Genomic DNA, 21,536 nt, shown 5'->3' with positions numbered 1-21,536 from the left:
AACAAAATGCAAATATCAGCCAAATGATGCTGCTTTTAATTGATTAAGTTTAAAAAAATCATGCGACTTTGTAAATAGGCCCTAAAGCTACTTATGAATTAGGCTACCTGATAGTGTGATCCTTCTGATAGCCAACTCGCGCATAGGATAAATAAAGCACATTTTGACCTGAAACATGAAAAGTTCACATGGAACAAGTTTGACTACTTTCTAACCGGAGTGGAGCAAACACACTTTTACCAACAAAATAGCCGTACCCAAGGTGGTGAAGTTCATCGTGCAGTTTGTCAGGTGCAGGTGAATAAAATATGTACAAATAAAATGGAGGTACGCTTTTGTTCACCCCAGAAATGGACCAAACCACTTTAAATTTACTGTCTTCATACTTTCTTACACCAACTTTCATATACCAAAATGACAGGTGTGAACTTGCATTGAGTTTTGAAATAATGTAACTACATACTAGGTATAAGTCAATACAGGATTTAATTAATTTAGGACTAATAGTGATTTTACTTAACCATTTTTTATACGTTGACCCATTCCAGGTGAGTGCATGAAATTCTAGGCCTAGTCATTAAAATGATCTGCTTCAATGTGCTGTATGACACCGTAAAATTACTAAATACTTACTTCATGAACAAAATGAGAGCTTGTCAGTGAATTTGTTGTTTTAGCTCTTTTCAGTCCTGTCAGGTCTTGACAAAATTACGGAGACCTTAATGCAAGCTTCTTGACAATAATGCAAAAAACATATTTAGTTAATTTATTGTGTACATATATGGACAATATTACATGTTAGGCAACATCAAACAAAAAATGCATGATGTTGTAAGTGTAGATACTTCATGGTAAAACTGTCATTATTGGCACAGGTAACCCAGGTGGGACAGCATCTCAGTGCAAGAGGCGTCACCCCAGTCCCTGGTTCGAATCCAGGCTGTATCACATCCAACCATGATTGAGAGTCCCATAGGGCGGCGCACAATTAGCCCAGTGTCCTCCGAGTTTGGCCGTCATTGTAAATAAGAATTTGTTCTTAACTGACTTGCCTAGTTAAATAGAGGTTAAAATAGAAATAAAAAAAACAACAAAAAAAAACAGCTGGCTCTCACTTTGATGGGGCACTCTGCTCCTCATTGGTCACAGCATCCCTCTCTTCAGTGTTCCGTTCTGGGATTGGCTGAACTTCCGAGCCAGGGGTCAGCTTTGACCCCCTGTCGGCCAGTCGCTGAAGGACCAAGTCAGCAGTGCTGGTCAGACTGTGCTGGAGAGAGGACGAGAGGGGAAAAGATGGAAAGAAGAGAAAGAGAGAAAGTGGGAGAGAGAAAGAGATTACACAGTCAGTGGTGACTCGTCATTCAGGGCATGTGGGGCAGAACCCCACCTGTTTTGAGCCCCACCTGTTTATAATTTTTTTAGCATGTTACTTTGGCATTAATACGTGTCACATATCAGTTTGCAAACAATGTAAAACCATTTTTTTTTAAATAATAATTGACTTAATACAGTCGCATTACAAACTGATTTCTTGAGTAAGGCAGCTCCAAAATGCACGTGTTTCAACCTTGCTCAGTGCCTTCTGTGGTTGTGGGGCAACCAGCGGAAAATACGGAGTGTAGGGGTTGGTAATGTTCTCTAYTTGCGCCGTGATTGGCTCAGTGTTGTCACTCATGGGGACACTACGTCACCGCAAAGTCTACGGGTAGAGCTGAAAAATTCAAGCCACTTAGGTACTGCCATAGAGTTACATTAGAAGTTCCCATCCAAGAAGGCTCAAGGTCATTGGCCACAGATAAAATTACATCAAATCACGTTATATCTACAGTAGCTTTGATTGGACTGATCATGTCAACAACATACTTTCAAAATCTTAGCTAGCAGTCATCATCATGAATCAAGTTGACAATCTACTGGCAAATCCTTTTCAATCCTTGTCATATGAAGATAAATAATGACGAGAAATTATAGATAAAACGTATCGGTGCTCACACCATAAACATTACACAAGTTGGAAATCGCAATTTCAACAATGAGGGGTTTGGAAGGAATCAGTGGCTAACTGCAAGCATTGCAAAGCAATCACTAGCCTGATATTCCGTGGAGTGGGTGTGTAGTCCAAGTCTGGGTTTAAGGGCCTCTTTTCCAAACTTAAAAGGATAAACATTCAACATTGGCCATGATTTCAATCCAGCATGACTTCTGCCGCGCTCAAAACAACTGGAAACTCGGAAATCTCAGACTTCAGTGAGTTCAAGACAACTGGGAACTCGGGGGAAAAAAACAAGCTCTGACTGAGAAAATACGTTTTGAACGGTCATCCGAATCGGAATTGCAAGTTTGGGCAATTTTCCACTCCTAATTTAGCCGACTGTTCTGACTTGGTGGTGCACATGTAGCCTATAGTCTGTTTTAAAGAAATGTAATTATCAAATATTGTAAGAGCTTTCATTGTCTGCTTATATGCCCCCTTTATTTATCATACAGTTCTGACTTGGTGTACAGGGAGAATACTGTAAGAACGGCCCATGTTCTGAATTCTGTCGCTGTATATTTTTAAAAAGTGCTGAACAAATAGTTATATTGACTATGTCTATCCTAGCTCACTCATTAATGTCTTAATCAAAATTACGGATCGCCTCTTATCCGCTCATCATCCACTTATGCCATAGTTTGTACATCTCAATTGTCAGTAGAAACCACATGTGTTTAAGCAAGTCAGCCATATCAGCTATGTTTTTTAAAAAGTCAGTAAATAAGACTAAATGAACTGTTTCGCTGCCAAACAAGGCTCCGCTCATAGCCAGGTGTAGCAGTGGTAAGATGTTGGGACTGCTGTTGGGACAGCTTTATGTAGGCCCTAACAGTTTGTGGGAACTGTTGGTCAACATTATAGTGCAATTAATGTATTGTTTAGTGTTGTGGCTTTGTTGGCATGCATACCCCAATGTTATTTTGTTTGCCCCAAGATTTACATGCTAAAATCGCCACTGGATACAGTACATATATTTCTGTAATAACATTTGCACATCCTGTTGTAAAACGCCAAGCTATCTTTAGATGAATGCAATAACAGTAAGTCGCTCTGGATAAGAGTGTCTGCTAAATGACTACACTACCGTTCAAAAGTTTGGGGTCACTTAGAAATGTCCTTGTTTCTGAAAGAAAAGCACATTTATTGTCCATTAAAATAACATCAGATTGCAACTCTGCCTAGAAGGCAGATCAAAGAAATAGCCATATGTCAGACTGGCCAATAAAAAGAAAAGATTAAGATGGGTAAAAGAACACAGACACTGGACAGAGGAACTCTGCCTAGAAGGCCAGCATCCCGGAGTTGCCACTTTACTGTTGACGTTGAGACGGGTGTTTTGTGGGTACTATTTAATGAAGCTGCCAGTTGAGGACTTGTGCGGCGTCTGTTTCTCAAACTAGACACTCTAATGTACTTGTCCTCTTGCTCAGTTGTGCACCGGGGCCTCCCACTCTTTCTATTCTGGTTAGAGCCAGTTTGAGCTGTTCTGTGAAGGGAGTAGTACACAGCGATGTATGAGATCTTCAGTTTCTTGGCAATTTCTCACATAGAATAGCCTTCATTTCTCAAAACAAGAATAGACCGATGAGTTTCAGAAGAAAGTTCTTTGTTTCTGGCCCATTTTGAGCCTGTAATCGAACCCATAAAACGCTGATGCTCCAGATACTCAACTAGTCTAAAGAAGGCCAGTTTTATTGCTTCCTTAAATCAGAACAGTTTTCAGCTGTGCTAACATAATTGCAAAAGGGTTATCTAATGATCAATTAGCCTTATAAAATTATAAACTTGGATTAGCTAACACAATGTGCCATTGGAACACAGGAGTGATGGTTGTTGATAATGGGCCTCTGTACGCGTATGTAGATATTCCATAAAAAAATCTGCCGTTTCCAGCTACAACAGTAATATACAACATTAACAATGTCTACACTGTATTTCTGATCAATGAGGTTATTTTAAATGGACAAAAAAACGTGCTTTTCTTTCAAAAACAAGGACATTTCTAAGTGACCCCAAACTTTTGAACGGTAGTGTAAAATGTAAACGTAAAATGCATTATAGGGACTACACTCCGTGCTATGGCACTCCATGATAATGCACCTGTAGTATGTGTAGCCCCTTGAGTGTTAGAATCGCCAGCTCTCTCAGCCCATCTCCAGTCAAATCCAAGTAAATGATGGACAGCAAGGGGCTCTTGAAGCTCCGCCTCCACAGCAGTTGGAACTGTTCCTCTGTCCCTCTCATTGGTTGCTGGAACTTGTAGCAAAGCAGCTCCTGAGTTATAGGAGCAGAAGCAAAGGAAACCCTCAGCACATCAGCTAACCGGTGCCCCCACACAATGACTGTAATTGTACTGCTGGTCTATACTTGTGACTTATTTCTTATTCGCATTTTGGTTAGGGGCTTGTAAGTAAGAATTTCACTGTAAGTTCTACACCTGTTGTATTCGGCTTTTGATTTGAATCATGATTTGGATGAGTAGTTTTAAAAACACACCGAATAACATCCAAGAGTGGAGCAAAAGCAAAAATATAAAAATTGACAAATGGAGTAAATCAATGGAGTAATCAGTCAATCGTTTTCGGTTATGATCAGGTTAGATTTTTGTACTAATCTCATCAAGGGATATGTACAGTGCAATCGGAAAGAATTCAGACCCCTTGACTTCTTCCACATTTTGTTACATCCTTATTCAAAAAAAAAATTTTTTTTTTTTTAAATGTCCTCATTAATCTACACACAATACCCTATAATTGTATTTTCTTTTATTTAACTAGGCAAGTCAGTTAAGAATAAATTCTTATTTAAAATGATGATGGCCTACCCCTGCCAAACCCTAATGACACTGGGCCAATTGTGCACCGCCCTATGGTACTTCGAATCACGGCCGGTTGTGAGCGGGAGCCGAATGACAAAGCAAAAACAGGTTAAGAAATTTTGTACATTTATAAATAAAATAAAAACTGAAATATCTTATTTACATAAGTATTCAGACCCTTTACTTAGTAATTTGTTGAAGCACCTTTGGCAGCCATTACAGCCTCGAGTCTTCCTGGGTATGATGCTATAAGCTTGGCACACCTGTATTTGGGGAGTTTCTCCCATTCTTCTCTGTAGATCCTCTCAAGCTCTGTCAAGTTGGATGGAGAGCGTAACTGCACAGCTATTTTCAGGTCTCTCCAGAGATGTTAGATCGTGTTCAAGTCCGGGCTCTGGCTGGGCCACTCAAGAACATTGAGACTTGTCCCGAAGCCACTACTGCATTGTCTTGGCTGTGTTGTCCTGTTGGAAGGTAAACCTTCGCCCCAGTCTGAGGTCCTGAGTGCTCTGGAACAGGTTTTCATCAAGGATCCCTCTGTACTTTGCTCTGTTCATCTTTGCCTCTACCATAAAGGCCTGATTGGTGGAGTGCTGCAGAGATGGTTGTCCTTCTGGAAGGTTCTCCCATCTCCACAGAGGAACTATGTCAGAGTGACCATCCGGTTCTTGGTCACCTCCCTGACCAAGGCCCTTCTCCCCCGATTGCAGTTTGGCAGCGCGGCCAGCTCTAGGGAGAGTCTTGGTGGTTCCAAACTTCTTCCATTTAAGAATGATGGAGGCCACTGTGTTCTTGGGGACCTTCGATGCTGGAGAAATGTTCTGATACCCTTCCCCAGATCTGTGCCTTGACATAATCCTGTCTCGGGGCTTTACAGACAATTTCTTCAACATCATGGCTTGGTTTTTGCTCTGATGTGCATTGTCAACTGTGGGACCTTATATAGACAGGTGTGTGCCTTTCCAAATCATGTCCAATCAATTGAATTTACCACAGGTAGACTCCAATCAAGTTGTAGAAACATCAAGGATGATCACGGAAAAAAGATGCACCTGAGCTAAATTTTGAGTCTCATAGCAAAGGGTCTGAATACTTATGTAAATAAAGTTTTTATTTTTTATTTTTAATAAATGTGCAAAAAAAAATAAAAAAAAATAATAAGTTTTCAGTTAATCATCATGGGGTATTTGTTAGATTTTTTATTTGTTTTATACATTTTAGAATTAGGTTGTAACATAACAAAATGTGGAAAAAGGGAAGGGGTCTGAATAGTTTCCAAATGCACTGTATTTTATTTATTTATTTTTGCTCATAGCCCTTCTGCCCCTTATGAGAAGCCCCACAAACTCACCTGTCCATAGGTTCCCAGTAACAGCTCCTTCTGTCCATCAAAGTCCAGGTCTGTGACCAGCGCACAGAGCACTGCGTCACACTGGTCACTCTCCGAGAGGCACGCATGGCAACTCACACCATACTCCTGGACATCCCTGAGAGCACAATGTACTGACCATTCTGACCATAGAAACCTAACTGACCACACATTGACCCGAAGACTAGAAAGAGCACCCACCACACAGGGAACACAAAACACTGACCAGTACAAAATAGAATATCCTTACTGACCACGACAGAGGTCAGTATGAACAAGCTTTTTTCAACAAATGACTGGCATTCTACCACTGCAATAAGATTTCTGAGGTAATGTTCCATTAGTAAGCACCTCTCGCAAATGGCTTGCATTCTTTATTCATGTATTCTTAGTCTCTAATAGGCCTGTGATACTGACCTGTACACAACGGCCATCTCTATACTGCTGGTCACCAGGAGGTTGTAACCAACGATCTCAATGTCTGAGAAAAGTGTGGAGACAAAAATTGTGTTTCTTATGGTTGTGGCGGTCATGAAATGTTGTCAGAGGGTAATTCTATTACAAATGGAGCAAATGTTTAGCATATACGGGCTTCCATGCAAACAAGCTGCGTGCCTTTGGAACAGCTACATTTTAAAAAGTTGAACAAAATCTAATAATATAGCCTACACCATCACAATAAAATCCATTGTTGATTTACTTGTGTTAGGCCTGTAAAAAACTGGAAATGTTTTAGAAATCAAAACATAAGGGCTGCATGATGTGACTCTATATTGATGATTTGGAAAAAGTTGCAAAAAAGGTACGTGCTCTGATCCTTGCACTTGACGCAGAGAGAGAAAGACAATTGCATTGCTGCTCTGCTTGTGTGGCAAGCAAGTTAGGGGATATCTAATCAATGGAAGCTGGAATTAAAATGACAGAATGAAAAGTGAAATGAGAAAGAAAGGCTACAATGACCAAAAGCCAACAGGTAGGCTGCTATTTAGGGTATAATCTGAATGGATTTGTTGTTATGTGTAGGGTAACTGTAGGACGGTGCAACATCTGCATAGAATTTGCAATATACCAATAGCTCCACCTAGTCCACTGGTAGGCTAGGGAATGGTTCTGACCAAATGCTCTCTCCTCCTATCTAATAATTTTGTCACACGGAGCATAAACACGGATCTACAAATCTCATTGCATCCAAAATAACTGCTTGTTATTATAGGTAGATCAGTCAGTCTGCTCAGTCAGTCGGTGATTAGCGACTGAGCAGAATGATGCTCTTGAACACATCCAGAGTTTTGGAAGGAAAGTACAGCCGCAAATCATAGGTTATGTCGCAAATGGCACCCTATTCCCTATATAGTGTACTACTTTTGACCAAAGCCCTATGGGCACTGGAGAAAATTAGAACACTACATAGGGAATGTACTGCCATTTGGGTACAACAATATCCAGAGGTCATATCGGTGCTGCTCATCCATACCGTCCCCTCCCTTCTCTCCTGCCCTTTCAGGGTCCGCCGGCTCTGCCCGGGAATGCAGAGGGAAGAGCAGCACGGTGGAGATGGGACTGTCCTGCTGCACCCGCCAACTCTGCACAATCTCTAATCCACGCGGACGCATGTGAAGACACAGAAAGGAAAGTACATCAGCAAATCATAGGTTGTGTCGCAAATTGCACCCTATTCCCCATATAAACCCTATTCCCTATGTACCCTATTTCCTAAATATAGTGCACTACTTTTAACCAAAGCCCTACGGGTTGTGGTCGAATGTAGTGCACTAAATATGGAATTGAGTGCCATTTGGGACGCAATCCTATAGTGATTTAGTGTATGTTGTGTATAGGCCGTCCTCACCAGGTCCAGTCTGGTCCACCAGAGCCAGCCCAACGCAGCCGTTCTGACAGCCAAAGGCTGAGAGACGACGACCGCCGGGGATACTCAGCACATCAAGCCACAACACACTGCAAAGAGAGGGAACAGTGATTACACACACACACGCACAACTGAGAGAACAGCAGACAGAGGATACACAAACTAACTTGCTGGGCAGCTCTTGTAGCTCAGGGAAGAGTCTCTCGACTGGCTGCTCTTCAAATTGGTGAAGGGAGGCGTTCTATTGCAGAGAAGATACGTTTACTAGACTCCCACACCAAACATTACAAATCTCACCGCACACACACACGGGTACATAGGCTTACCTCCTTGTAAAGATGAATCCTCTGATCATGACCACTGAGCAGAAACACTGTCTCACTGCATCCATCTTCGCACTGCACTCTGGAACAGTTACATACTGTTGTTATTCATGTCATTAACAATGTAAGGAAGTGACAAACACTATCGTCATGCCAGGCTTTTTTATACATTAAATTTTAAAATCTCGACTCATACATTGGGTCGTTCATGCACACACATTTATACTGACTCCACACACACGCACCACATACAATCATCATATCCGCTGCTGCTAGTCTGTTTATCATATATCCTGATGCCTAATCACCTTACTCCTGTACATGTCTACCTCTATCACTCCAGTATCCCTGCACATTGTATGGTACTGGAACTGACCCTGTAAATATAGCTTACTTACTGCTCGTGTTCTTCTTATTTCTGTCTTAGTTTTGTTCTACTTTGTTATTTTTAGTACTGCATTGATATTGATTACTACATTGTTGGGGTTAGAGCTGGCAAAAAAGGGATTTCACTTTTACTTGTGCGCATGACATTAAGCTGCAATCCCGCTAACGGGATCGATATGACAACAGCCAGTGAAAGTGCAGGGCGCCAAATTCAAACAACAGAAATCTCATAATTAAAATTCCTCAAACATACATGTGTCTTATATCATTTTAAAGGTAATCTTGTTGTTAATCCCACCAAAGTGTCCGATTTCAAATATGCTTTTCAGCGAAAGCACTACAAACGATTATGTTAGGTCACCACCAAACCACAATAAGCACAGCCATTTTTCCAGCGAAATATAGCAGTCACAAAAAGCAGAAATAGAGATAAAATTAATCACTAACCTTTGATGATCTTCATCAGATGACACTCATAGGACTTCATGTTACACAATACATGTATGTTTTGTTTGATAAAGTTCATATTTATATAAAAAAATCTCAGTTTACATTGGCGCGTTACATTCACTAGTTCCAAAAACATCATGTGATTTTGCATAGCCACATCGTTTCAACAGAAATACTCATCATAAATGTAGATGATAATACAAGTTATACACATGGAATTATAGATATACCTCTCCTTAATGCAACCTCTGTGTCAGATTTTTTTTAAACTTTACGGAAAAAGCAGACCATGCAATAATCTGAGACGGCGCTCAGAACAATAGCCAAATTAGCCGCCATGTTGGAGTCAACAGAAACCAGAAAATACATGATAAATGTTTCCTTACCTTTGATGAACTTCATCAGAATGCAGTCCTAGGAATCCCAGGTCCACAATAATGTCCGTTATTTATGTCCAATTAGCTACTTTGGTTAGCGCGTTTGGTAAACAATTCCAAAGTCACAAAGCGTGTCCACTATAACGTGACGAAATGTCCAAAAGTTCCATAACAGTCAGTAGAAACATGTCAAACGATGTATTGAATCAATCTTTAGAATGTTGTTAACATACATCTTGAATAACGTTCCAACCGGAGAATTAGATTGACTTCAGTTGAGCGATGGAACGGAGCTGCCTATCACGTGAACGCGCGTGGTCAAAGCATGGTCAGCTCGTGGCAGTGGTGACTAATTCCTGTCTCCTTCGGCCCCCCTTCACATTAGAGTCATCAGACAAAGTTCTATTGACTGTTGACATCTAGNCTGTTGACATCTAGTGGAAGCCGTAGGAAGTGAAAACTCATCAATATCTCGCTGTAATTTCAATGAGAGCTTGGTTGAAAATCTGCCACCCCCAGAAAAAATCCAAACAGGAAGTGGAACTTCTCAGGTTTTTGCCTGCCATATGAGTTCTGTTATACTCACAGACATAATTCAAACAGTTTTAGAAACTTCAGAGTGTTTTCTATCCAATACTAATAATAATATGCAAATGTTAGCAACTATGACTGAGGAGCAGGCCGTTTACTCTGGGCACCTCTGTGCACCTTTCATCCAAGCTACTCAATACTGCCCCTGCAGCTATAAGAAGTTAAAACTTGAAACTGCATTGTGCACCTAAAATGTGTGGTAGGCCTTGAAAGGAGTCAAAGAAGTATAAACTATGTCTAAAGTTGTGTAGGCCAGTTAGATAGGTGCCCACTGTAGTGTGTACAGTACTTACTCTGTGTGGTAAAGCTGGAAGGGGGTGAACTGCAGCTCCAGGTTCAGACAGCTCTCTAAGAAGAGGATAAAGAAACAAGCTCTAATCAGGGTCATGTTCACTAGGCACGAAACAGAAGAAACTGGTTCATAACAGGGTGAAATTGGGAGGTATAATCTGAACAATTTTGTTTTCCACCGTACAACATTTTGAAACACTTTACTACGTGGTCCTAATGAACACTACCCTGTAAAACCATGTGAATACAAGAAGGGAATGTGTGTTCTATGTAACTCTACTGCAGCAGGTGATGCGATGACTCACGTGCAATGGACTCCAGGTTGAATTCAGACCCTGGCTCGTAGTCACAGTAGATGTTGAGGAATGGAGTGGCTTTGTCACCTGAGTCCTGGGGGGGAGGAGTGAAGACAAGTGTTATGGATACAGTGATGTGTGAACACACTTTCATCTACCAAAGAGAGAGAGAGAGAAAAGTGATCCTAGTCGTATCATTCTGTAGACACGAAACGTAAGAAAACATCCCAAAACAGAGAGGTACTATCTGAACTTTCCCATGAAACACTAATTTTCAATTTTGCTACTGTGTGGCTTAATGCACACGTCCGGAGTCTGGCTGGACCACTCAAGGACATTCAGAGACTTGTCCCAAAGCCACTACTGCATTGTCTTGGCTGTGTGCTTAGGGTCCTTGTCCTGTCGGAAGGTGAACTTTCGGCCCAGTCGGAGGTCCTGAGCTCTCTGGAACAGGTTTTCATCAAGGATCTCTCTGTACTTTGTTCCGTTCATCTTTGCCTCAATCCTGACTAGTCTCCCAGTCCCTGCCACTGAAAAACATCCCCATAGCATGATGCTGCCACCACCATGCTTCACCGTAGGGGATGCTACCAGGTTTCCTCCAGACATGACGTTTGGCATTCAGGCCAAATAGTTCAATCTTGGTTTCATCAGAACAGAGAGTCTTGTTTCTAATGGTCAGAGTCCTTTAGGTACCTTTTGGCAAACTCCAAGCGGGCTGTCATGGGCCTTTTACTGAGGAGTGGCTTCTGCCTGGCCACTCTACCATAAAGGCCTGATTGGTGGAGTGCTGCAGAGATGGTTGTCCTTCTGGAAAGTTCTCCCATCTCCACAGAGGAACTCTGTCAGAGTGATCATCGGGTTCTTGGTCACCTCCCTGACCAAGGCCCTTCTTCCCCGATTGCTCAGCTTGGCCAGGCGGCCAGCTTTAGTAAGAGTCTTGGTGGTTCCAAACTTCTTCCATTTAAGAACAATGGGGGCCACTATATTCTTGGGGACCTTCAATGCTGCAGAAATTTGTTGGTACCCTTCCCCAGATCTGTGCCTCAACACAATCCTGTCTCGGAGCTCTACGGACAATTCCTTCGACATCATGGCTTGGTTTTTGCTCTGACATGCACGGTCAACTGTGGGACCTTATATAGACAGTTGTGTCTTTCCAAATCATGTCCAATCAATATAATTTATCAGAGCTGGATTCCAATGAAGTTGTAGGAACAGCTCAAGGATGATCAATGGAAACAGGATGCACCTGAGCTAAATTTCAAGTCTCATAGCAAAGGGTCTGGAATACTTATGTAAATAAGGTATTTCTGTTTTTTATTTGTAATACATTTGCAGAAATGTCTAAAATCCTGTTTTCACTTTGTCATTATGGGGTATTGTGTGTAGATTGGATTAAATATTAATTTTTTTTCAGCAACGTAACATTTGGAAAAAGTCAAGGGGTCTGAATACTTTCCGGAGGCACTGTATGTGTACAGATGTGTTCACTAGGAGAAGGGTAGGGGATATAAGCATACCTTGATGAACGTTATTCCCACGACCAGCCCCCTGTTCGGTGAAGATTTGTTGAAAGCGTCAATTGATACAATCTCTGCATCAACTGAGGAGACAGAAAACGACAGACAGACACACATTAGCAAGTTCACTAGCAACACATTTTGTACACACATACACAACACATGAATCGTTGCAATGCATGCAGCCATAACAAGAATGCAACCGTAGCAGGTTAAATTCTGTAGCTAGTTATCTTATCCTCACCTGGTATGTAGGTGAACTGTACCTCTTTAGCAACAGGTCTGATTTTCTGTTGGATGTCTTGGTACCTGAAACAGACCACTTTGCCTTTCAGAGTAGCGGCGAGTAACTCTTGCTCTCCAGCCTGACAGAGTCCGTACATGTTACTCTGGGACAGAAAGCGGCTGAAACTGTCCTCCACGAATGGACACGCTTCTTTCCCCTCTCGCAGCATCCTCGTGACGTAGTAAATACAGTTAATTTAATCCGAATTTGCCTTAAACTTGTGCAAAACACCAGCCTATGCCAAGAATCCAAAATCCTCCATCACCATTCAAGCAGCCCAAAAACACAACATCCGGGTGTGGGAGGAACTACGAGTAAAATGATCCAATAGGGAAAAAATGTCACGATTTCTAGCAAATCAGCGTGGATGTCTTCAACCAATCACTTCACTTCGCCTTTCAGTCGCTGCAGTGCAGTACGTAAACGTCAACCACTAGGTGTCAGCAACAACTCTGTAAACAAATCCATGATATTCCTGTCTGCGCCTATAAATATGAACATCCATAAGCAAAACAACGGCATGCATACTAGTCTCTTGGCTTGGAATATAAAAGTAATCTGTTTGTGTGTTCAGTTTATATATTGATTTTTTGGATTTAGTGTCCTCAAATACTGTTCACTTGTGTGGACACTTACTGGTGTTGTCTGTGCCCAATAATGTTTCTACCATGTTTTGTGCTGCTACCATGTTGTGCTGCTGCCATGTTGTGTTGCTACCATGCTGTGTTGTCATGTGTAGCTGCCGTGCTATGTTGTTGTCTTAGCTCTCTTTATGTAGTGTTGTGGTGTCTATCTTGTCGTGATGTGTGTTTTGTCCTATATATATATATTTTTTTTTTTATCCCCCCCCAAGAGGACTTTTGCCTTTTGCTAGGTCATCATTGTAAATAAGAATTTGTTCTTAACTGACTTGCCTAGTTAAATAAAGTTTAAAAAAATATTATAATAATGTCCGCTGCGGGTCCTCGTCTGAGTAGGCTTCTTTCTTTCTTTTTATCTCACTGGCTTTGTTAAACAGAGCATACCTCACAGGTCACATCTAATCTACACATTGTTTGGTTATTCAGTAGTATCTCATGCATTCACCTTGGATGCAGTGGTTAAAACTTGAGACAAATTTGAAACAATATTTCATGATCAATAGTATTGAAAGCTCTTGTATCTTGTATATACTACAAAATATATCTTATATCTACTACACAACCCTCTGTGTGTATGTCTCTTTAGGAGAGATTGGGATAAAGCAGGAAACAGATGTTGGACATTGGACAATTCCTGCTGAGAAAATGTGTAATGTGTGTCATTGGGTCTTGTAGGTATATTGTACGTACAGACAGTGATATCACATGTGGTAGTATATTCTCCCAGTTCAGGAATAGCTTGTGCCAAACTCCCAGTTCCCATAATACCACCTGGGGAATCTTCTGGCAGGATTACTGTCCACTGTAATCAGTCAACCACATTGTCACCTCAGACAGCAACCTCTGACTCATCACACACACACACACACACACACACACACACACACACACACACACACACACACACACACACACACACACACACACACACACACACACACTGTCACTTTTTATTTAAGGGTATTTTCATACATATCTGTTTCACCATTGAAAAATTAAAACACTTTATGTATCTATTCCCGCCATTTGAAGGTATCATAAGTATTTGGACAAATTCACTTATAGCGTGTTAAATTTAGTCAAAAAGTTTAGTATGTGGTCCCATATTCCTAGTATGCAACTTCTACATCAAGCTTGTGACTCTACAAACTTGTTGGATGCATTTGCAGTTTGTTTTGGTTACATTTCGGATTATGTTGTGCCCAATATAAAATAATGGTCAATAATTTATTGTGTCATTTTGGAGTAACTTTTATTGTAAATAAGAGTCTAATATGTTTCTGAGCACGTCTACATTTAATGTGGATACTACCATGATTACATATCATGAATAAATCGTGAGTAGTTGTAAGTGAGAAAGCAACAGAGGCATAAATATCATACCCCCCCAAAAATGCTAACCTCCCCTGTTATTGGCAATGGTGAAAGGTTAGCATGTTTTGGGGGCATGATCTTTGCGCATCTGTAACTTTCTCACTCATCATTATTCACGATTCATTCATGATTATCCCTAATCATTGTAGCATCCACATTAACATAGAAGTGTTCAGAAACATATTCTATTCTTATTTACAATAAAAATTACTCCAAAATGACACATTGATTGAAAGATTGACACACATTAACATACGTGGGGTAACTGGGGTCCAAATGTAGGGGGGTGTAGGGGCAATTCCATAGTAACAGAGTGACGCTTAGACTCACTTTTTCACTTTAAAATGTTTATGCCAAGCAAATAACATTGATTTCAAACCACACACCTACACTACATGAACAAAAGTACGCAGACACCTGCTCATCAAACATCTCATTCCATTCCAAAATCATGGACATTAATATGGAGTTGGTCCCCCCTTTGCTGCTATAACAGCCTCCACTCTTCTGGGAAGGCTTTCCACTTAATGCAGGAGCATTGCAGCGGGGACTTGTATTCCAATCAGCCACAAGAGCATTAGGGGGGTTGGGCACTGATGTTGGGAAATTAGACCAATTCATTCCAATGGTGTTCAATTGGGTTGAGGTCAGGCCAATCAAGTTCTTCCACACCGATCTCGAGACAAACCATTTCTGTATGGACCTCGCTGTGTGCACAGGGGCATTGTCATGCTGAAACAGAATTGTCTAGATTGCCATTGTATGCTGTAGTGTTAAGATTTCCCTTCACTGGAACTAAGGGGTCTAGTGTAACCGGTGTAAAATGGCTAGCTAGTTAGCGGGGTACGCGCTAATAGCATTTCAATCGGTGACGTCACTCGCTCTGAGACCTTGAAGTAGTTTTTTCCCTTGCTCTGCTTGGCTTTTGCTGACGTTGCTTCCAGAGGCAGTTCAGAACTCAGTAGTGAGTGTTGCACCTGAGGACAGATGATTTATTTGAATTTTTTCAGCACCCTGTGGTCCCATTCTGTGGTCCCTGTGGTCCCATTCTGTGAGCATCCTCTCTATCCTCTCTCTCTCCCTCTACCACTTCACACCTGAGCCATTGTTGCTCCTAGAGGTTTCCACTTCACAATAACAGCATTTACATTTTTTTTATTTAACTAGGTAAGTCAGTTAAGAACAAATTCTTATTTTAAATGACAGCGGGTTACCTGCCTTGTTCAGGGGCAGAACAACAGATTTTTAGTTTGTCAGCTCGGGGATTTGATCTTGCAACCTTTCGGTTACTAGTCCAACACTCTAACCACTAGGATACCTGCCGCCCCAGGGGCAGCTCTAGCATGGCAGGTACGGCTCTAGCAGGTCAGAAATTTGAGGAACTGACTTGTTGTAAAGGTGGCATCCTATGATGGTGCCACGTTGAAAGTCACTGAGCTCTTCAGTAAGGCCATTCTACTGCCAAAGTTTGTCTATGGAAATTACATGGCTGTGTGCTCTATTTTATACACCTGTCAGCAACGGGTGTGGCTAAAATTGCCGAATCCACTAATTTGAAGGGATGTCCACATACTTTTGTATATATTGTCTATATGAAGAAGTCTACTTTGAACAATTGACACTGGAAATTTGACTTCAACACATTCACTTGAGGAATAGTGCAGATGGAAAGTTTGGTAACAGAATGACATTAAAATCTCCCTCAGTTTTTTATTTAATTACGTTTTCCAAAGACTGTTAAATATTAACTCAGAATTAAGATTCTGTCACGTTCTGACCTTAGTTCCTTTGTTTTGTCTTTTGTTTTAGTATGGTCAGGGCGTGAGTTGGTGCGGGATTGTTTGTGGTAACATTTGTGTATGTTGGAGACGAACGTGTTTGTTCCTGTTCGTGGGTTTTGCTGGACTGTTTTAGTCCCCATGTTTGGGGCATTTGTTTTTCAGCACCCAGTGTTTCGTGAGGTGGCCTATGTCCACCGTGTGTGCATTAAAGAGCACTATCTTGAACTCTCTGTTTCCTGCGCCTGACTTCACACCCACGACACCCAGATCGTTACAGAAACACCCACCAAAACCGGACCAAGCAGCGTGGTAAAGGACAGCAGCAGCGGCAAAGAACACAGGACTCCTGGACATGGGAGGAGATTTTAAACGGAGAAGGACCCTGGGCACAGGCTGGGAAATATCGCCGCCCCAAAGCAGAGCTGGAGGCAGCGAAAGCTGAGCGGCGGCGATATGAGGAGGCAGCACGGCAGGTACGAGAGGCAGCCCCCAAATTGTTTGGGGGGGGGACTAAACCAGGTAGCAGACCTGAGCTCACTCCTCGTGCTTATTATAAGCAGCACGTTACTGGTCAGGCACCGTGTTATGCGGTTAAGCGCACAGTGTCGCCAGTACGTGCCCATAGCCCGGTGCGCTATAGGGCACCCCCCCGAAAGTGTCATGCGAGTGTGGGCATCCAGCCAGGGCGTATGGTGCCTGCTCAGCGTGTCTGGTCTCCGGTACGCCGTTTCGGTCCAGGGTATCCTGCGCCGGCTCTGCGTGCTGTGTCTCCGGGGTGCTGGGAGGGTGCAGTGCGTCCTATGCCTGCACTCCGCTCGTGCCGGGCAAATGTGGGAGTGGAGCCTAAGGGAGAGGTGCCGTAGTAGGCACTAGATCTCCAGTGCTTACCCACAGCCCGGTTCAACCTGTGCCTGCACTCTGGAGGGTCCGGGCTAGAGTAGTTATCCAGCCTGGGGGAGTGGTGCCAAGGCTGCCAGAGCCGCCCGCCAGTCAGGAGCTGCCAGAGGCGCCCGCCAGTCAGGAGTTACCAGAGCCACCCGCCAGTCAGGAGCTGCCAGAGCCGCCCGCCAGTCCTGAGTTGCCCCTCAGTCCGGAGCTGCCCCTCAGTCCGGAGCTGCCCCTCAGTCCGGAGCTGCCCCTCAGTCCGGAGCTGCCCCTCAGTCCGGAGCTGCCCCTCAGTCCGGAGCTGCCCCTCAGTCCGGAACTGCCCCTCAGTCCGGAACTGCCCCTCAGTCCAGAGGTGCCTTTCAGTCCAGTGGCGTCCCGCAGTCCTGTGAGCCCATTTATTGGGGTTCCCAGGCCAAGGTCGGCGGCGAGGATCGCCACTCGTAAGAGGCCACGGGGGCGGTTAAGGAGGCGGACAAAAACTGTGGTGAAGTGGAGTCCATGTCCCGCGCCAGAGCCGCCACCGAGGACAGACGCCCACCCAGACCCTCCCCTATAGGTTCAGGTTTTGCGGCCGGAGTCCGCACCTTGGGGGGGGGGGGGGGGTACTGTCACGTTCTGACCTTAGTTCCTTTGTTTTGTCTTTTGTTTTAGTATGGTCAGGGCGTGATTTGGGTGGGTTGTCTATGTTCGTTTTTCTATGATTTTCTATTTCTGTGTTTGGCCTGATATGGTTCTCAATCAGAGTCAGCTGTCAATCGTTGTCCCTGATTGGGAACCATATTTAGGTAGCCTGTTTTCTGTTGGGTTTTGGTGGGTGGTTATTTTCAGTCTTTGTGTGTCTGCACCAGATAGAACTGTTTCGGTTTTCACTTTGTTGTTTTGTAATTTGAAGTGTTCAGTTTTGGATTATTATTAAATAAGATGAACACTAACCACGCTGCGCATTGGTCCTCTGATCCTTCTCGCTTCTCCTCGTCAGAAGAGGAGGAGGAATGCCGTTACAGATTCAAAGATGTCTGCAGAAATAATGGGGTGCCAGGCCAGCTAAGATATGACACCTTGAGTTGTTTAAAAATCTATCAATCTAAAAGAATGACTGTAACAGAATGATATCATGGGTCCTTGATCTGTACTATACAGAGATGCATAATTATCAATGTCACTCTCACTCTCTACATGAGCCCCGCCCCCAAACAAGAGCAAATTTGGTTGGTCCAGACCGGACCAAATCTGTACCAATCATAGATGTCTATGTTTCACAAGTTTGGACATCACAGTACAACACAGTAGAGCACAGTACAGTAAAACAAAGTAGAGTATAGTATAGTATGCTATAGTTCAGTACAGTACATTACAGTAGAGTAGATTAGATTATACTGTACTCTACTCGTGTGCTCCACTGTACTCTACTGTAGGGAACTATATTCTACTCTATTTTTATTTACTGTACTGTACTCTACTATGCTCTACTGTACTGTGCTCTACTGTGCTCTACTGCAACTGTGGTTTGTGACTACTATTATTTCCCATTGTCCCATGACTTTACTTCAACACATTTTTTTGTTTGATGTATTTCTAATACCGTTTAAGACATTTTCTATACATGTTTTTTAACACCCCTTTTTCCATCTGTGTGACGAGAAATCAAAGCATTTGCCTATTCCTAATTAATGAAGTCATAGAAAAACTTATCTATGCCTTCATTTCTTAAAAAATAGACTCCTAGCTTTCATTTGACACCAAATTTGATATGCTCCTATAAAATTCACATGTTGGTGCTCATGGTCCTTTTACATGGAAATGACCAGGGACAGAGGCTCTGACATGTTGCCATGTCCCAGTGTTTCTAGAAGAGTCTGTAGGGCTCCCGGGTTGGTGCCAGCTGGTACAGTATATCTCCTGGGTGCAAGGGTAATGGGGGGTTGTTGTGCTGAGCTACTGGTGGCTGAGCACCAGGTCTTCACGTATGAGATTTGTGTGTGTGTGTGTGTGTGAGTGATTGGGGCTGACAGCAGTCTCTGTATTACTGGTTTAGGCAACACGTTTTAGACAGTGTAATCTGGATTAACCACTGCAGTGTGTCAGTGGGGACATGGCCCGCACCCTCCTCCACCATCTCTACCCCTTCACCTTCTTGCCTCTCTCCATCCCTCCCTCCATCTCCCCTCCTCACCCCATCTCTTTCCTACCCCGCTTCCCTCTGTCGCCTTGTTCTTCCTTCCTCCAACTCTGAATCTCTCAGAGTTAGCCTGTTTTTTTCCTCCCCTCCTCTCTCTTGTTCTCTTTCTCGATCGCTTTACCTGATTCTCTTTGATCACTTTTGTCTACCTGTCCCCCTCCCTCTCTCTATCACCTCATTCCCTCTGTCCTCAATCTGTTTCCATCTCCCTCTCTCTATCACCTCATTCTCTCTGTCCTCAATCTGTTTCCGTCTACCTCTCTCTCTAACTGCACCATCTTTGTATTTAATGCAATTCTTCAACAATTCCAATCCCAAAGCTCTCCCGTAGTGTAGTTTGGCGTGTGTGTGTGTGTGTGTGTGTGTGTGTGTGTGTGTGTGTGTGGTGTGTGTGTGTGTGTGTGTGTGTGTGTGTGTGTGTGTGGTGTGTGTGTGTGTGTGTTGTGTGTGTGTGTGTGTGCATGGGGGGTGTGGCAACTAGCAGCATGTGACCGAGGATTACAGGGGCTCAGTCCTCAATTCCCTAATTGCTCTTGAAGCTGCAGAACTATCTGTTCACAATCTAACATGGCTGCCTGTCTTACCATCTGTATGGCTACAGTATAGACACTGAATATATGCTAATTGTCAATAAAATATAATGTCCAAAGTTTAAACAGAAGTGGATTTTATCAAATGTTAATTTAGCAAAAACACATTTTTTCTTCACAAAATATCCTGCCTTAAAATGATTGTTTTGTCCAAATATTCGTCCACCATGATCTCCAAAAAGACAAAACCCACAACCACGTAGTTAATATTTTCTTGGATTCAACTGTTGACAAACGCCTTGGCACTGACACACACACACACACACACACACACACACACCACACACACACACACACCCAACACACACACCACAACACACCACACACACCACACACACAACACACACAACAACACACACACACACACACACACACACCAAGGCTCCCGAGTGGCGCAGCGGTCTAAGGCACTGCATCTCAGTGCTATAGGCATCACTAAGACCTGGTTTGATCTCGGGCTGTATCACAACCGGCCGTGATCGGGAGTCCCATAGGGTGGCGGAACAATTGGCCCAGCGTCGTCGGTGTAGGGAGGGTGTGGCTGGGTTAGGCTGTCATTGTAAAATAAGAATTTGTCTTAACTCTCTTGCCTAGTTAAATAAAGGTTACAAAAAATATACATCAACATAAAATAGACATAACAAAATAGCAAACTAAATCTCTCCACCGACACTTAACTAAGTCTCTCCAGTTCCATAAGTCAATGATGTTAGTCCACAAAACATGGTGGTTGTTCCGTCTTACTCGTTCCATGAGATTGGTGATTAGTCTCGGCTGTCTCTGTTAAATATTTTCTTGATGTAACTTTTCTTGTTTTGAGTTGTAGGTGCAAAATATAATTATTTCCTTAATTTCAGTCTGTCTGTTGTCTGGATGGCTGTCTGTCTGTACATCTTAACACCTGTCTGTCTGTTTGTCTTTATACTTACATACCATTATGTCTCCTTGTCTCCCTGTTCAAGTTGTCTGTAGACTACTTCTCTTTTAGCTGATAGCTCATTCTCTCTATCTTCTCTCTCTCTCTCAGCCACTGAATGGATTGCTCTCTCTTTCCTGCCTTTATCTGGAGATAAGATCTTTTCAGATAAAGCATATTATGAATGTAAACTAAAATGAGCTTTGTGGGGTTGTTTTGTGTGTGTGTGCTGTGTGTGTGTGTGTGTGTGTGTGTGTGTGTGTGTGGTGTGATGTGTGTGGTGTGTGTGGTGTGTGTGGTGTGTTGTGTGTGTGTGTGTGTGTGTGTGTGTGTGTGTGTGTTTGTTTTTACACTGGTTTATTACAGCTCACTGTAATCTTTTGCTGATGGGTCAATGAATATGTGAAAGGATTGATTTTATGAATAGCAATTCATTGTTTGATGCACCTGTTCAAGAACTGATTGAAAACCTTGAGATTCAATTTAGAATCAAAGTTGAAGCCACAATCCTGAGTTTCAGCCAGGCTATAAACCAAAAAATATACTTTGGATAT

At 42.7% G+C, this 21,536-nt stretch overlaps 1 protein-coding gene across 2 annotated transcripts; it reads right to left on the bottom strand.

Moving 5' to 3' along the window:
- Positions 1-752: 752 nt before the first annotated feature.
- Positions 753-12,928, bottom strand: kptn (kaptin (actin binding protein)). 2 transcript variants are annotated; one of them, XM_023968063.2, is made up of 12 exons: positions 12,572-12,928; positions 12,328-12,410; positions 10,814-10,898; positions 10,511-10,565; positions 8,416-8,494; positions 8,257-8,330; positions 8,072-8,178; positions 7,697-7,816; positions 6,640-6,703; positions 6,205-6,340; positions 4,136-4,309; positions 753-1,267 (listed from the first exon to the last, which is right to left on the bottom strand). In XM_023968063.2, exons 1-12 carry the CDS (start codon positions 12,780-12,782, stop codon positions 1,112-1,114), a joined length of 1,344 nt encoding a protein of 447 aa, XP_023823831.1. In that variant the 5' UTR covers positions 12,783-12,928; the 3' UTR covers positions 753-1,111. The 2 variants fall into 2 exon arrangements, with proteins under 2 accessions (XP_023823831.1, XP_023823832.1); XM_023968064.2 differs by having other exon boundaries at positions 753-1,262.
- Positions 12,929-21,536: the final 8,608 nt, after the last annotated feature.

This window comes from Salvelinus sp. IW2-2015, linkage group LG23, assembly GCF_002910315.2.
Source record: "Salvelinus sp. IW2-2015 linkage group LG23, ASM291031v2, whole genome shotgun sequence".
Classification (NCBI taxonomy): domain Eukaryota; kingdom Metazoa; phylum Chordata; class Actinopteri; order Salmoniformes; family Salmonidae; genus Salvelinus; species Salvelinus sp. IW2-2015.
Note: the sequence above shows the minus strand (reverse complement) of the source record. Positions and strands in the feature narration are given on the sequence as shown.

What these genes read in the sequence shown, in the direction of transcription:
- kptn (XM_023968063.2), bottom strand. Translation starts at nt 12,782, where the DNA reads ATGCTGCGAGAGGGGAAAGAAGCGTGTCCATTCGTGGAGGACAGTTTC. An exon ending in GGATTCATCTTTACAAGGAG is followed by an intron (nt 8,331 to 8,415) that starts GTAAGCCTATGT and finishes TCTCTGCAATAG; the next exon opens with AACGCCTCCCTTCACCAATT. An exon ending in CTACAAGAGCTGCCCAGCAA is followed by an intron (nt 8,179 to 8,256) that starts GTTAGTTTGTGT and finishes CTCTCTTTGCAG; the next exon opens with TGTGTTGTGGCTTGATGTGC.